The sequence below is a fragment of the Lampris incognitus genome, chromosome 10, assembly GCF_029633865.1.
Source record: "Lampris incognitus isolate fLamInc1 chromosome 10, fLamInc1.hap2, whole genome shotgun sequence".
NCBI classification, from domain to species: domain Eukaryota; kingdom Metazoa; phylum Chordata; class Actinopteri; order Lampriformes; family Lampridae; genus Lampris; species Lampris incognitus.
The window spans coordinates 46863969-46880901 of NC_079220.1; the positions used below are offsets into that span (position 1 = coordinate 46863969).

The 16933-nt window shown below is 52.5% G+C and overlaps 1 protein-coding gene across 1 annotated transcript in view; it reads right to left on the bottom strand.

The window, feature by feature from the left end:
* Positions 1-1360: 1360 nt before the first annotated feature.
* The window catches only part of olfm2a (olfactomedin 2a), a 32175-nt gene continuing 16602 nt past the window's right edge, over positions 1361-16933 (bottom strand). The window contains 4 exon segments of the mRNA XM_056288054.1: positions 1361-2255; positions 4526-4632; positions 5754-5973; positions 8721-8876. Of these exon segments, the coding sequence (XP_056144029.1) occupies positions 1581-2255; positions 4526-4632; positions 5754-5973; positions 8721-8876 (1158 nt within the window). The 3' untranslated portion in view covers positions 1361-1580.

The following is a 16933-nucleotide window of genomic DNA, read 5'->3' on the forward strand; positions in this document are numbered from 1 at the left end:
TATAGGCGACATCTACAAACCCTCGGTTACATTGGTGGCAGCGGTGGGATTCGGAAGTGTGCAGATCCTCAGAAGTCTCTTCGGAGCGCGGGAATAACAAAAGCGCGAGGGCGCGCTTCCGGGAGAGGGTGACGACTGTAAACTACTGATAACACACATTAGTCCCTAGCTGATGGATCCGACCCTTTAGCCGAGCGGTTAATGATGTCGCCTTGTGGTGCAGTACACCTCGTATCGAATCCCGCACCGCGCAAGAAAATAACCGGTTATATAAATGTTATATTGTGGCGGACACTAGGGGCTATGCCTCTCACCCAGCAGGGCGGTGAGCTGGGGGCGTGGTTTACGTTGCCGGGCTCTCCGGTGCAGGGTTGTTCCTGCTTCAGTTTGGTTTTGGAGCTGAGGAATAAAGTTCAAACTCGCCTTCGTCTCCTGTGTTTTTCCTCATCCTGCCACAATATGACATCATGTTTTGCTGAAACAGCACAAGTTCTCCAATATTTGGGCATCTAGCGGAATATTGTTCCCCCCTTTTTCTCCCTAATTGTACTTGTCAGTGACCCCACTCTTCTGAGCCGTCCCGGTCGCTGCTCCACCCCCTCTGCTGAGCCGGGGAGGGCTGCAGACCACCACATACCTCCTCCCATACATGTGGAATCGCCAGCCACTTCTTTTAACCTGACAGTGAGGAGTTTCGCCAGGGGGACGTAGTGCGTGGGAGTCTCACGCTATTCCCCCCAGTCCCCCCACGAACAGGCGCCCCGATTGACCAGAGGAGGCGCTAGTGCAGCAACCAGGACACATACCCACCCTCAGACGCGGCCATTTGTGTCTGTAGGAACGCCCGACCAAGCCGGAGGTAACACGGGGATTCGAACCGGTGATCCCCGTGTTGGTAGGCAACGGAATAGACCGCTATGTTACGCGGACGCCCACCTAGTTGAACATTTTGACTGACACGTCATACATGTCACCCCGGTGATTTATAAGTAGGATTTCATCTCATTGCGCAGAAGCCCAGTTTCATTTTCAAAACGCTACCAGTCTACCAGATGCTATATGCTGTGCTCTAGATGGAGCAGCGCAGTCGCTCGTTGGTTGGTAGTCGTGGGTTTGATAGTTGAAGGCCAATTTAAACAACAGCTAAGAAACCTTTTCTTGTTCCTCAGCCCACCAGAAAAAGCCAACAGATGGTCCACAACACACAAAAGAATCAATGAAAGACAGTCATAAATGGTAAAGGTCGATTTTTATTTCTCATCACAAATAAAAAGAACCATGCTTACTCATCACAGAAAGAAAGAAAGAGAGAAGCGTTCAGTCCTCATATATCTTTACCGACATCGCTGTCGGGGTGTGTGTGTTTCTTTTTTTCTCAGAATGTGAATAATAGCACTCTATGAAGATGTCACTTTTTTTCTTTTTTTTTAAAAAAGTCCATACTTCTGTCAACCCCCCCCCCAACCCACTCTCCATGTCCTTTATCCCATAACTTTTCCAACCCCGTCTTCTTGCCCCTCCCTCCACCCTTCCCCCAACAATGATCACAGCGTTATCTGAGTGTGGCGGTCGGGCGACCCTCAGTCCCCAGTAGTCTTAATGACCTGGAAAAGTGTGACGTTGTAGAGCACCTGGTGTCCATTGTTCCAGGTGTAGAGGACCCTCTCCCGGGGGTTGTAGTCCATCATGGAGATATGGGAGTACTGGTTATGAAAGGGGATGTCCGTGTACTCGTAGCTGGACGTGTTGGTGTAATAGGCGAAGTAAATCTTGGCGCCCGCCAGGTGGGAGTTGGTGACGTACAGCGTGCCGCAGATCATGAAGGACTCTCCTGCACTCCGCTTGGGGAAGCCGGTGTCCCACGTCTGGAGCACCTCCAGGCTCTGAGGTTCCAGGCGGCTGATGACGATGTTGCCGGCGTTGGGGATGGTGGTGTAGACGGCCCACAGGCCGTTCTCGTCCGCCATGAGGTCGATGTCGGAGGAGCCGCCCCAGGAGTAGGGGAAGGTGTTGTTGTAACCGGCGCCGCTCAGGCTGCGCTGCACCAGCACGCTGCGGGAGCGGAAGTGGTACTTGATGATGATGTTGCTCTGGTACTTGTTGTAGTACAGCGAGCCATTGTAGACCACGTGGCCCGTGCCTGCCCACGGGTGGGGCAGCTGGTGCTGCACAAAGTTCTGACCCTTCATGAAGTCGCTCATGGTGCGGTACTCCAAGACACGCCGGCCCTTGAAATAACCATCCATGGACCACACCTGCAGAAATGGAAGAGGGGAGGGGGTGAAGGGCGGAGAACAAACGGAAGAGAGAAAAGGAGAGGCGATGGAGCGCTTAGAGCAGAGATAATGTGTGAAAATCTGGCAAAGCTCTTTCATAAGAGCAGGCGGAGAGGAGCGGCAATGGGACCCGTGTTTCATTACAACTCGTGGCGATGTCAGTAGGGAAGTGTGGACAGAGTCGATGTGAAGCGTGCCTGCCTTTGTGTGTGTGTCTGTGCCGAATGCGCATGCGCGGGCATTGCTATTGATCCGGCTGCCCGTGGGAGGGAAGATGTTGCCTGTGCTTTGCAGTCAACCGCTGCCTGTGCACCCCTGTCCTTTCCACTCCACACTTACATAAAATCAATCCGTTTAGCAGCTCCCTCCCTTTCCCCTCAAGTGCGCTCTTTGGAACGGCCCCACTGACAGCCACGGCTCCTCTCTGATTGCTCCTCCCCCTCCCCCTTCATCCCCTCAAACCTGGTTGAGCTTTTAATTGATTCAATCAAGTTGCATTTAGCTTAGATAGTTTATTTTGTCCTCTAATGCATTCGGACAAATTTAGTCGTATTTGTTGTCTACCCCTTTCCTCCCTCCATCCCCTCCTCTCTCACCTCCCTGCATCTTCACCCCCCCCTCTACAGATAGAGAGAATACACTTGTTTTCAGTTCTCAGTGGGGGGTGCGAAAGGAGGCGGATGAGGAACAGCGGCTGAATTATGGAGAAAGGAGGAATACGGAGCTTTGGTATTGTTCCCCCACCTGCCTGCTAAAGGAGTCTCCAGAGCCGAGCAGAGGGACAGGGATAAGGAGGGGGGGGGGGTCTACGACATTTAGACCAAGCTCTCTTTCTCCAGTCTGTTCCATGTCACGCTCCCCAGGGTCAATGACATTTCCCCCAACCGGAATGTAATCACTATGATAGATATGGGCGTCAATGTTATATCTGGCTATCAATGCTATCGGTGATCGATCAAAAGACTAATGAGATCTCAGCAAGCGAGTTGATTAAACACAGAGATCCGGACATTCGATCAAAGAAATTGACCTTTCCTGTCAGCAGCATCCATTTCGTGTGTGCGAACTATGAATGGGGATGAAGCTGAGAAAGGCCATCTTCATTGCTCCTCTGAAAATCTCATCCCTTCCCGCCGCTCAATTTAGAGATGGACAGTACTCCTGATGGACAGTACTCCTGTCACCCGCACCTCTCTTCTCCCCTTGCTCCTCCCCATTCCTCTCCTCCCTCCTCCATAAGGTGCGCCTTCTCGTGTGGGAGACCCTAATGTTATTTCCAAACACCTCTAGCCACTGGGGTACCGCTTGCTGCTGCTGCTGCTGCTCCCGCCTCTGGGTCCGGGGTGTTTTCGGCATGCCGGCACTCCCGGTAATTACCCTCATGATTTGGGAAACTTTAGCCCGAACAACTCATTTGTTTCCTCTCTGACGATGAAGTGATTCATCAGCTGGAGTATGGCGGTGGCAGGAGGAGACGGGGCGACGGGAGAGGCGCGCTATCCATCACTGATCGTATCATTCCTTTCTTTTTGACTATCTGTCCTCCTCCAGAGCTCGCAGTCTTGCCCCAGCAAAATAGTCAATCAGTCTCTGAAACACCACGACCGCATCGCAGGGAGGGGGGGGGGGCGGAACTTGGGTACCGAGGAGCAGATTGACAGAATTCTTTTTACTTTTTAACCCCCCCCCCCTTTTCTCCCCAATTGTACTTGGCCAATTACCCCACTCTTCCGAGCCGTTCCGGTCGCTGCTCCACCTCCTCTGTCGACCCGGGGAGGGCTGCAGACTACCACATGCCTCCTCCCATACATGTGGAGTCGCCAGCCGCTTCTTTTCACCTGACAGTGAGGAGTTTCGCCAGGGGGACGTAGCGCGTGGGAGGATCACGCTAATCCCCCCAGTTCCCCCTCCCCCTAAACAGACACCACCACCACCGGCCAGAGGAGGCACTAGTGCAGCAACCAGGACACATACTCACATCTGATTTCCCACCTGCAGACACGGCAAATTGTGTCTGAAGAGATGCTCGACCAAGCCGGAGGTAACATGGGGATTCGAACCGGCGATCCCCGTGTTGGTAGGCAACGGAGTAGACTGCCACGCCACCCGGACGCCCCAGGTTGACGGAATTCTGCCTCTTTTTATCACCGCCACAAGTTTCACATAACACTATGAAGTGTGTGTTGAGATTATATGGGGGGGGGGGGTGAATGGTTTAGGGGTCAGCACAGAAAAGGAATAAGACTTACTCGGTTGTCTGAGCTGGGGATCATGGTATCAGTCATCCAGGAGCCGAACCTTGACCCGGATGCGCGCACTGTGATGGGATTACTGACGCCGGTAAGCTTCCCACAGCCTGGAGGACAAATGGATTGTAAGAGGACACAGAGACAGACATCCGCTGTGTGAATACGTCTATAGCCCAACAGAGACATAAAAATGCACTGTATGTGCGGCAACACTATGTGCACACACAAATGTTAAACCACAGCCAGTACAGTACCAAGTATTAGCAGGGCGGTTCTGAGATAGTATTGACAGCTTAATTATTTCTCTTTGTAAAGAAGTTTCATTTAATACTGAGAAACACATAGCAATCCATATACATAGCCGCCCAAGGGCTACACTCAAACTGCAGTCTTTTTTTGCGTTGAGTCATCAGGTTATACACGCAGGATAACACATTACGTGAAAATTAGATCATTTATTCAACCTCTCCGAGGCAATTTGGCTTAATATATGCAGCTAATTCAAGCAGAGAGCAGAGTATAACCGTTTGAATGTTGACAATTAAGCACCTGCATTCAAACCACGTTTCCTCTATGAGTCATTGTTACGATTTTATCATAAATTGGGGCCCGCGTGGTGGTGTCCAAGCTGTAAATGTTGTGGGAGCTTCTGAAAAGGGTTATTACAAACTTCAAATTAAAAAATTCCTACAGCAAAGGGCAAGAGCACGGACACAATAACACACCGACACACACACATAGGGCGGCACCGTGGCCCAGTGGGTAGCACTGTTGCCTCACAGCAAGAAGGTCCTGGGTTTGAACCCCAGGCCGTCCGTCCCAGGTCCTTGCCGGGTGGAGTGTGCATGTTCTCCATGTGTCTGCGTAGGTTTCCTCCCACCATCAAAGGACATGCATGTTAGGGTTAATACTCCTGTCTGTGCCCCTGACCGAGGCATGGCAGGAAGAACTGGAGTTGGTCCCCGGGCACTGCAGGACGGCTGCCCACTGCTCCTAGCTACACGGCTGCCCACTGCTCCTAGCTACACGGCTGCCCACTGCTCCTAGCTACACGGCTGCCCACTGCTCCTAGCTACACGGCTGCCCACTGCTCCTAGCTACACGGCTGCCCACTGTTTCCAGTGTGTGTGTGTTGGCATGGGTTAAATGCAGAGGATGCATTTCCCCACGGGATTAATAAAGCACATCTCATCTCATCTTATGTTACATCCTCACTTCGCTCACTTACCGAGTTTCTGCATGCAAGAGTGGAGCCTGGTCTCCAGCAGCAGCACCCTGTGGCGGAGCTCCTCATAGTCATACGCCCCCATCTCCTCCTGGATGGCCATCAGCACCAGCGACAGGTTCCTCACCTCTTCTCGAAGACGTAGGATCATCAAGGCGTCGGTCTTGTACTGCTCAAGCACCGGCAGCAGGGGGAGCAGCTGGGTCACCTTGTCTTTCAACTCCTGACGTACCCAGAGAAAGACACATGAAAGCGCAAAGGGGATCAAAGGGCTTAAAGGCTGGGAGGCTGGAGATGACACAGGAGATGGAGGCAGGGCATGCTTGTCAATATCAGGGATTTCTGGTACAACAGCAGCTTTCCATTCTCCAATTGTTGCGTCCGGTTCAGGCCTCATCGCTCACTGGGGAAATCCACCCCAGTGAATGTGGGCGCTGATTCATCCACCCCGCTCTCATACACCTAATTATGACATAACTTGGGCTGGGAATCGGCAGGTTCCTCCCGATTCATTGTTACAATGTTTTTTGTTTTTTTGCTTTTTTTGTGCGAATCTGATACATTTTGTAATTTTTCAAATGTCATGACATAATGGTACAATGTTGCGACGACAATCACAGTGTTACAGCTTCACTGAGCAGACGCTTTTATCGACAGCGACTTACTTCTGAGAGTCAATACAACACAAGCAAGGATCAAGTCAGGAGGCGGCAACGCAAGTAAGTATAAAAAAACTAGGTTCAAGTTCGATAGGACATAAGTGTCAACAGGCAGTGCACAAAGGCAATGCATATAGGGTGCATTGCCTTTTTTTTGGAACCCCCCCTTTTCCCCCCAATTGTATCCGGCAAATTACCCCACTCTTCCGAGCCGTCTCGGTCGCTGCTCCACCCCCTCTGTCGATCCGGGAGGGCTGCAGACTACCACATGCCTCCTCCGATACATGTTGAGTCGCCAGCCGCTTCTTTTCACCTGACAGTGAGGAGTTTCGCCAGGGGGACGTAGCGCGTGGGAGGATCACGCTTTTCCCCACAGCCCCCCCAACAGGCGCCCCGGCCGACCAGAGGAGGCGCTATAGTGCAGCGACCATGCAGGACACATACCCAATTCCGGCTTCTCACCCGCAGACACGGCCAATCGTGTCCGTAGGGACACCCGACCAAGCCGGAGGCAACACGGGGATTCGAACCGCCGATCCCCGTGTTGGTAGGCAACGGAATAGACCGCCACGCTACCCGGACGCCCCGGGTGCGTTGCTTCGGAGTGTCGCGATCTGATATTACCATTTTTACAAGGCGCCATCCCCTCTTATCTACAGTAACATATGAAAGCCACAATAAATCCGAAGAAAATGTAAAAGAAAATGTATCGACTGTTTCGTCCCCATGTCTCACACAAGCTTTAAACATGAGTACGTTTCCCAGCGTAAACATTCAAACAAGTCAGATTCACCGATTCCGAGATGTCGAGCTCATTACACAAACCCCGTCATGGCGTCCGTTAGCTGTGCTTCAACACTGCAGATCAGGGAGTGCTGCTGTGATGTGAAAACTGTCACCGCTTACAGTCTGGATTTTGCACCGGATTTGCGTCGCTCCTGCGTCTATAGGGTGCACGGTGTTACGGCACTGATGCTGCCAAAGCTAGGGGCCCACCCATACTGTAATGTGATGCAGCTGTTTCAAAGTGAAGCCGTTCGAGTCCTGCTCCTGCACACATGCAGTCGTATAGTTTGTGTTTGGAAGCGGACAGACAGACACGGCGTCCAGCGGGATGCCAGGGAGCAGCAGGGGAGCCAGGCTGCCCACTGTCGGAAGGCGTATCAATGAAAGCGAGGAGCGGCGGGTGTATCAATAAAGCGCAGCCGCCACAAGAGGGGCTGTTTCTTCCTTGTTAGGGTTTATCGTAAATCTGGTGATGGAGCAGCTCTCAACCCCGCGGCACTACATCATAAATCCCAGTTTTCCTCCTCGGAGCGGCGGGCATTCGTTCTCGTTAATCTCCCACACTCTGCTATCAGGGGCTCTGGGTCGCATGCATTCATCATCAGCCATCCCACACCAGTCAGATCCACGTTTTTAGACTTGCGCCCCCCCCCCCATCTGTTTATTGCATTGCGGGATTTACATTCAGGAACGGGCTGCGAAACGAAGGCATAACTTAACGCCAATTTCAGTCGTCTCGCTGCTTTATTGATGAACGGGGCTAATTTTATTCAAACTTCTTCATTACCGCCCAAGGAAATGACTTCATTAAAACGCCCCGTGAGCAAAACGGGGCTGTTTGTTCCCATCCGTGTGCGTGTGTTCAAGCCCCGGCGTCCGAGCCGTAAAGCACACTGAGCATTTATCAAAGCATCTTTTAATCAAACTATTTTATGGTCCATCTAACAGCTGAGAGGCTGTGGGAAACGGGGGAGGGGGGAGGGGGGAGGAGGGGGCCAGACGAGACAGCTTGCTGACAAAAAGACAAAAAAGTCCCGCCGGTGATGGCGGCCGAGCCAGAGAGATAAGGCGGAGGTAACTGACTGCGTGTGTGTCTGTTAACCTGGAGCGGCCGGCCGCATGTTAACTACTATATCCAGCAAGAGGATAGGAGGTGGAGGAGGAGGTGAAGGAGGAGGAGAGAGGGAAGGACGCAGGACAAAAACGGATATAAAAACCACTCTTCCTCGAGGCCGTGAGGTTTTAAATAATTCAGGCGCACGTGCATTTGCTTAAATGGCCTCTCGTGCATGATTCACTGACTCCGAGACCGAGACTCGGAGACTGAGGGTCGGTACCTGTGTTTATACGGGACTCTGCTGAGAGTCGTGGAGGGCTTTATGGCCTGTGAAGAGGAAGGGAGATTGCAGTGCATGAAGTCTGGCAAAATGTGTTGTTCACAGCGACATAGGCGCTCATTTGACATTACAGCACGCGCGCACGCGCACTCTCTCCTCCGCGTCCCGGCGCGAGAAAGAGGGGCTACCTGAAAGCCTTTTGCGTTCAGACTGCGTGGATTGTCAGAAGCGGTCTTCAGCTTTCCATCCACCGCCTTCATCAGGCTCTCGGTGTTCCTCACGTACTGCAGATCCCTGTACGTCCGGAGGTCCAGCACCTCCATGGACTGGCTGATGTTCTGCACCTGTTGGTCACAGAAGGAAGCTGCTGGTCACACTTACGTTAAAGTGCCGTCTTACTTGCAGCCAAGTTTACACACACACACACACACACACACACACACACACACACACACACACACACACGCAAGGAATTTGTCTCGACGGGACATGACAACATTATGAAGTTGATAAAACAAAGAAACATCGGATATCATCCACGAACAGGTATCGATTAAGGATTAGGGAGATATGGTTTGGCAAGCTTTTTTGTGTGGCTTTTCCCCCTTTAGCTCCCCAATTGTACCCGGCAAATTACCCCACTCTTCCGAGCCGTCCCGGTCGCTGTCCCACCCCCTCTGCCGATCCGGGAGGGTTGCAGACTATCACATGCCTCCTCCGATACATGTGGAGTCGCCAGCCGCTTCTTTTCACCCGACAGTGAGGAGTTTCGCCAGGGGGACGTAGCGCGCCCCCCCCCCCGAACAGGCGCCCCGACCGACCAGAGGAGGCGCTAGTGCAGTGACCAGGACACATACGCACATCCGGCTTCCCACCCGCCGACACGGTCAATTGTGTCTGTAGGGACGCCCGACCAAGCCGGAGGAAAGATGGGGATTCGAACCGGCGATCCCCGTTTTGGTAGGCAACGGAGCAGACCACTACGCTACCCCGATGCCACGCAGCAAGCATATTTGAAGTGTTTATTGAAATTGCTCCAGAAAAAAATACAACAAAACAAATCAAAATACCACAGTCCTAGTTTGAAATGTGTGAGTTGGTGTGGTTTGTTTTGTGCTTGGCTCAGCCACTCACCCACAACCCTCCCCAGCAAGCCGCAGCATGTCCATCCTACTGGTACCCACTCATCTCCCACACACTTACCCAACTGGTCAGTGATAATCTGGAGAACAACCTAATGTGCACATCACGGATGGACAAACGAGACGGCACATAACACTGTACATCTTCAGCACAGCAGAAAAGGAAGGAGGCAGCCAGTTTCGAGAAGAAAGGAAGGTGTCGTCGTTGACAAGTCCACGCTCTTAGGTTCAGCCATGCTGTCTTGTTCGGTAGGTGCTGGTGGTCCCACACTACCTTATTTTAAACGGATCTCTGGCATGTGACTTGTTCAAACACTGCGGTCATATTACCAGTCTAAGGACCACGGCTGGCTAGACTCGCTAGCCCCTTGGCTAACGGGTCGGACCCGTGGTGCGGGGAACCCAGGTTCGATTCCCCGGCTGCCCCCTGGACTCTCGCTACATTCATCACGAGGCAGCCGGGAATTGAACCTGGGTTCCCCGCACCACCAGTCATCTAAAGGGTGCGACCCGTTAGCCAGGGGGCTAGCGAGTCCAGTCAGCCGCGGGCCTTACACCAGGAACACGGTCCCATTAAGCCAAACAAAAGATGACAGTCTCCAGGCTTATAACTTTAAGCTTTTCACTGACGCGTCAGTCTTTCACCTCAGGCGGATGCAAAACTTTTTTCCCCTGTGATTTATAAGAGTTGATTTTTGATATTCTGGCAGATTTCTTTTTTTTGTCATCTGCAACTTTGAAATTCTCAGAATAAAACTTTAAAAGAAATCCAGCTTGTGACACTATCCTCCCGGGCCACGGTGTCAGGTGGGATAAGACAGTCCTCAGAGCTGTGCTAGCTGATGCGCACACACACACACACACACACACACACACACACACACACACACACACACACACACACACACACACACACACAGTCTCCTATCCAGCATCCAATGCATGATCTCGTCAAGCTGCTAAAGACATGCTGCACCCTCACACCACCTAGACTCCAATCTGTCTGTTCTAGCTAAGCCTCACTGTCCAACTCTATGACTAACTCTGTCCCAGATTCTGTGTAAACAGCATGTGTGTGTATGTGTGTGTGTGTGTGTGTGTGTGTGTGATAGTGTGAGAGGCCGTGCAGTCTATAATTCTCAGCTACAGATTCTCTCACACTACCAAACTGAGAGAGTTGGATAGTGTGTGAGTGTAGCGGGGAATTGTGGCCTATGCGGCCTCTCATATCTTTGTCCTCCCTCGTATCATCTCAGTCACCTGGCATGAGAGAGGTCAGAGGGAGATGAGCTGATCAAATGCGCCTGAGTCAAGAGCTTTTTCACATAACGCCTGTCCTCCAGGGTCAGCACTTCTTTTTGGTGGCATTCTGTCCCGCTTCATAGGCGGCTGGTTAGGGAGCACTGCAGCACACTGCTTTATATTCTTTGTGCAGTGGGCAGCTTCAACATTGTTAGTGAACATTTGCCTTTTCTGTGCTTTAGAAAGCCTTTGTGGACGAGGGCAGCTCTAATAACTCCGTTGCAGTGTTGGGGTTAAATGAGGACTTGATCGTAGCAGTGACATTATTGCATGCCTATGCACACACACACACACACACACACACACACACACACACACACACACACACACACACACACACACACACATAATTAATTGCCTGCTTGCTGGTCATCCATCGAGTGCGATGATGACATCCCTCCTCATTAACGGTGTGTTCTTTGATGACTGTAGAGTCGAATTCTTGAGCCACAAGTTGTATTGCACATTGGGCAGATAAAGCCCGAGTTAGTGGGGGCAGGCATGGCTGTGTGTGTGTGTGTGTGTGTGTGTGTGTGTCCTTCGTCTTTTCTGTTGTTGTTTTTTTTCCACATTCCTCTCCATTTCCAGCTCTGTGGCAGATCTCCCGCCAGTTGGACCGGTTGATGGCAGCTTGCTCCAGTCTCAAGGGGTCGATACAACTCTTCTTCAACGATGCTTTTAGCTGGTCTTTGTATCGCCTCTTCTGACCGCCTGCGGCCCAGATGAAGCCATCCATACAGGACTTGACATGGCAGACGTTCTTGAGGCATCCAGCCAGATATTGTTCACCATGGTCAGAGGTGGAGACCGTATGCAAGGAGGTTTTTTGGAGTGCCACAGGGGGTGCACAGTCCTCAGTAGCACTGTGTTTGCCATGACAGGTTGGTCCTGGTGGCCAGGGCTTATACCCTGGACAACCAGTCACCCATCATGGCTGCAGGAGGCTGCTGGAAACGCCAGACTGTCGAAGAACCGCCTAATGTGTTCCGCCCAACACGGTGCCTCTCTGTCGGGGTGTGCTCCCCTGCCTTTGTCTCAATAGACTTCCCACAAGGCCGTGGGGCAGTGGTTGGGCTTGAACAGTCTCTGGGGACCACTGCAGCGCCAAGAGTCCCTACTAAGCCTGAGGCCGCCAGGTGCCCAGTTTCTGTGTGTGGCCACGAGGAGGCCTGGCGGGGGTCTTGGCAAAAGAGAGGCTATACTGGGGAGGGGGGGGGGGGCTTACACACTGGGCTCCTTCCTCGTTCACCACAAGGGCTAGCCAGCGGCAACAATCTGTAAGCAGGGGGGGGGGCATCTGGGTAGCGTCTGAGTAGTTGCCTACCAACACGGGGATCGCTAGTTCGAATCCCTACAGACACAATTGGTCGTGTCTGTGGGTGGGAAGCCGGATGTGGGTATGTGTCCCGGTCGCTGCACTAGCGCCCCCTGTGGTCGGTCGGTGCGCCTGTTCGGAAGGGGGGGGGAATAGCGCGATCCTCCCACGCACTAAGTCCCCTTGGCGAAACTCCTCACTGTCAGGTGAAAAAAATCAGCTGGCGACTCCACATGTATGGGAGGAGGCATGTGGTGGTCTGCAGCCCTCCCCAACTCGGCAGACGGGGTGGAGCAGCGACCGGGACCCCTTGGAAAGGTGGGGTAATTGGCCGGATACAATTGGGGTGAAAAAAGGGGGGGGGATCGGGAAAAGAATTTAAAAAAAAGAAAAGCAGGCGGGAAGCTAGCATGCATATGCCCTCTAACTACTGCACTACTGCAGTAGACACATCATACACACACATCCACACACACATTTTATATATAAAACACACACTCCATATAGCTGATGGGGCGACTCATTCACAGCCACGACTGACTCCCAGGTGTCTTCATTAGGCTGGGTTTTATTGGACACGAGTGGTCTCGACAGCTGCTGACTTAGTGGCTGAAGCGTTGTTGGTATGAACAGGATGCCAATGGCGATGTGGACGTGGATAGAAAGACATACAGTCACAAAAACACAAACAAATCCATACATGCACACTCATAAATAAATGCAACATCCCCCTCTCGCTCTCTCTCTCTCGTAGGACCCTCTTTTGCCTTTAGACAAGCCTAAATTCTTCACAGCATGGATTCAAAAGGGTGCTGGAAATATTCCTTAGGGATTTCGGTCAGCACTGACTTGGTAGCACACTGCCTGCAGACTCGTCAGCCTCAGGTCCATCCCTCCTCACCCCAAAGGTGCTCAACTGGCTTGAGATCTGGAGGCTTTGCAGGCCACTGGAGTGCTGCTGAGTTCCCTTTCACGTCCGCCGAAGCACTTGGAGTTGATGCCTGCTCTTCGGCACTGGAAGTAGCCACTTGGAGGAGAGGAGACTGGACGCACACGTCAACCACAACGCTCGGGTGAACGGTGGCGTTCAAGTGATCCTCGGCTGGTTTCAGAGGGCCTGGGGTTTGCCAAGAAAGCCTTCCCCACATCAATACACCACCACCGGCCTGCACCACAGACACAAGGCAAGACGGATGCTTACTATTTACAGCAAATTCTGACTCCATCATCTGCATGGCACAGCAGACGTCCCAATTCGTGAGACCAGGTGACATTGTCCCAATTGTTAGTTGTCCAGTTCTGGCGAACCTGTGTCCACCGTAGCCTCGTCTTCCTGTTCTTGACCGACAGGAGTGAAACTTGGTGTCATCTTCTGCTGTTGTTACCAATCTGCTTCAAGCTTCAGTGCGGTGTGCATTCAGAGAGGTCTTCCTGCAGGCTGCCAGTGTAAAGAGGGGTTATTCCGGTATTCGTGGCCCTCCTTTTCAGCTTGAACGAGCCTGGCCATTCTCGTCTCACCCTTCTCATTAACAAGGTGTTTTCACCCACAGAACTGCCCCTTATCGGGTGTTTCTTATTGTCCCCACCATGCTCTGTAAACTCTGGAGACTGTACAGCATGACAGGCCCAGGAGGTCAGCACTCTGGGTGATGCTGGAACCGAACCACCACATCTGCCGCCAACGATTATCCATCCATCCATCCATCCATCCATCCATCCATCCATCCATCCATCCATCCATCCATCCATCCATCCATCCATCCATCCATCCATCCATCCATCCATCCATCCATCCATCCATCCATCCATCCATCCATCCATCCATCGTTATCCAAACCGTCCATCCTGCTCGCAGGGTCGCGGGATGCTGGAGCCTATCCCAGCAGTCATTGGGCGGCAGGTGGGGAGACACCCTGGCCGCCAGGCCATCACAGGGCCGACACACACACACACACACACACACACACACACACACACACACACACACACACACACACACACACATACACACACCTAGGGACAATTTAGTACGGCCGATTCACCTGACCTACATGTCTTTGGACTGCGGGAGGAAACCAGAGTCCCCCCCTCCCCCCCGAGGAAACCCACACAGACATGGGGAGAACATGCAAACTCCACACAGAGGACGACCCGGGATGACCCCCAAGGTTGGACTACCCTGGGGCTCGAACCCAGGACCTTCTTGCTGTGATGCGACCGCGCTAACCACTGCGCCCACCGTGCCGCCCACCAACGATTATTCCACAGCTAAAGTTGCCGATCAGCTGCAGATCACGCATCCTGCCCACGCTCATGTTTTGTTGAACAACAACTGATCCTCATGTCCATGCATGCCTGCATGCTTTATGTGCTGAGCTGCAGAACCACATAGAGTGGCCAACTCAGCTAATGTGTGTGTGTGCATCTGTACATGGTTGCATATGGGTATATGTAAGCTAGCATCTACTGTGTGTGTGTGTGTGTGTGTGTGTGTGTGTGCGCTGCGCGCGTGAACTCATTTCTCATGGTGTGTATATCGCTCTGTAAAAACTGCTTGGCCCTGTTGCTGTCAGCCTCCTGTGCAGGGCAGAAGTAAAGACGGTGGGCTGTCCCAATAAAAGAGAATTTAAACAGGCAGAGTGCCGAGTCTCCGCTGTACTTTCCTGTTAAAAATTCTTTCACAAGTTTGGATTTCAGTTGCTAAGTGTGTCCTCCTGCCAGAGTACTCAAGCCTTGTCACAACTATTAGTGGTGCTTTCATAGAGCCCAATACCCCATCCATCCACCCATTATCTGAACCGCTTATCCTGCTCGCCAGGATGCTGGAGCCTATCCCAGCAGGCCATCACACACACACACACACACACACACACACACACACACACACACACACACACACACACACACACACACACACACACACACACTTTTATACCTAGGGACAATTTTGTACGGCCAATTCACCTGACCTACATGTCTTTGGACTGTGGGAGGAAACCCACGCAGACATGGGGAGAACATGCAAACTCCACACAGCGGATGACCCGGGATGACCCACCAAGGTTGGACTACCCCGGGGCTCGAACCCAGGACCTTCTTGCTGTGAGGCGACCGTGCTAACTCTGCGCCACCGTGCCGTGCCGCCACCTAACACCCCATGAGTAATGAAAATAGCAGCCCAATCAGAACCAAAACGACTCATGTAACCCACCAAGTCAGAACAGACTCTCCCACAACATGTGGCGTGGTTAGAAAGTGATGGTTTAAAGCTTTTAATGATGTCGTAAAAAGTAAAATATCAGCCATGTGAACGGCTTAACTGACTATGTGTGGTGTAAAGGCACACCTTAATCAGGTCACTTGAGCATGCAGGCAGACAGTTCATCTGGAAACTGCAGTCTGATTGCATGTATAATGAATGATGAATTATTCTGCATGTGAATGTGAGACACACAGAACACACAAAATCACACACGTGTGTGCGCTCATTATCATAAAAGCACGCATGGATACTCCACAAATACACTCATTCTGTTTAAATACACACATGCATGCACACATGCACACACAACACAGACCATGACCGCGTGTTCTCCCCCACTGTGCAGGGTGCAGGGTGCAGGGTGCAGGGTGCAGGGCTTGTGTACATGCGTGTGGAGTTGTGTGTGTGTGCGAACACGCGTGTGAGACGCCAGTGGACCACTGACTGGCGGGAGGAAGGCAAGCTGCAGTGAGAATGAACACAATATGCTGTGGGGGTTTCTCCTTAATCCACCGAGGGCCTCGTGGCTCATCCAGCATCTCACTTTTAACCTCAATTTTACCCCCACCTCCCCCGAGCAGCAGCACATCAATGTCAGACCCTCCACCTCCCTTTGACCCGCCCTCCCCCCCTCCTTTTTCTCCCCAATTGTACTCGGCCAATTACCCCACTCTTCTGAGCTGTCCCGGTCGCCGCTCCACCCCCTCTGCCGACCCGGGGAGGGCTGCAGACTACCACATGCCTCCTCCCATACATGTGGAGTCAGTCACCAGCCGCTTCTTTTCTCCTGACTGTGAGGGGGACGTAGTGCGTGGGAGGATCACGCTATTCCCCCCAGTCACCCCCCCCAAAACAGGTGCCCCGTCCGACCAGAGGAGGCGCTAGTGCAGCAACCAGGAGACATACCCTCATCCATCTTCCCACCCACAGACACGACCAACTGTGTCTGTAGGGACGCCTGACCAAGCTGGAGGTAACGTGGGGGTTCGAACCGACGACCCCTGTGTTGGTAGGCTACAGAATAGACCGCTATGCTACCGGGACGTGACCCCCTTTCCCCTGCTCCCTGCGTCTGCCACTCTAGCTCTTGCACCCCCCCCCCCCCCTGCACCCTTCAATGCCATATCAATACTGTGAATGCACAGCAAGCAGGCAGAGTGCTCCTGCTGTCAGTCCAGCCCAAGGAGGAGCCCTGCTGTTCAATGGACGCAGAGACGAGAGGAGCGGCCTCTGTGTGGGTATGTGTCCTGTGGCCCGGGCCACAGGAAATGCTGTCTGCTCTTCCAGCATGGCAAAGACTGAAACAGGTGGAAGGAGGTGGGAGAAGTAAGCAGCAGCTCAAGATGAGAGAGAGAGAGAGAGAGAGAGAGAGAGAGAGAG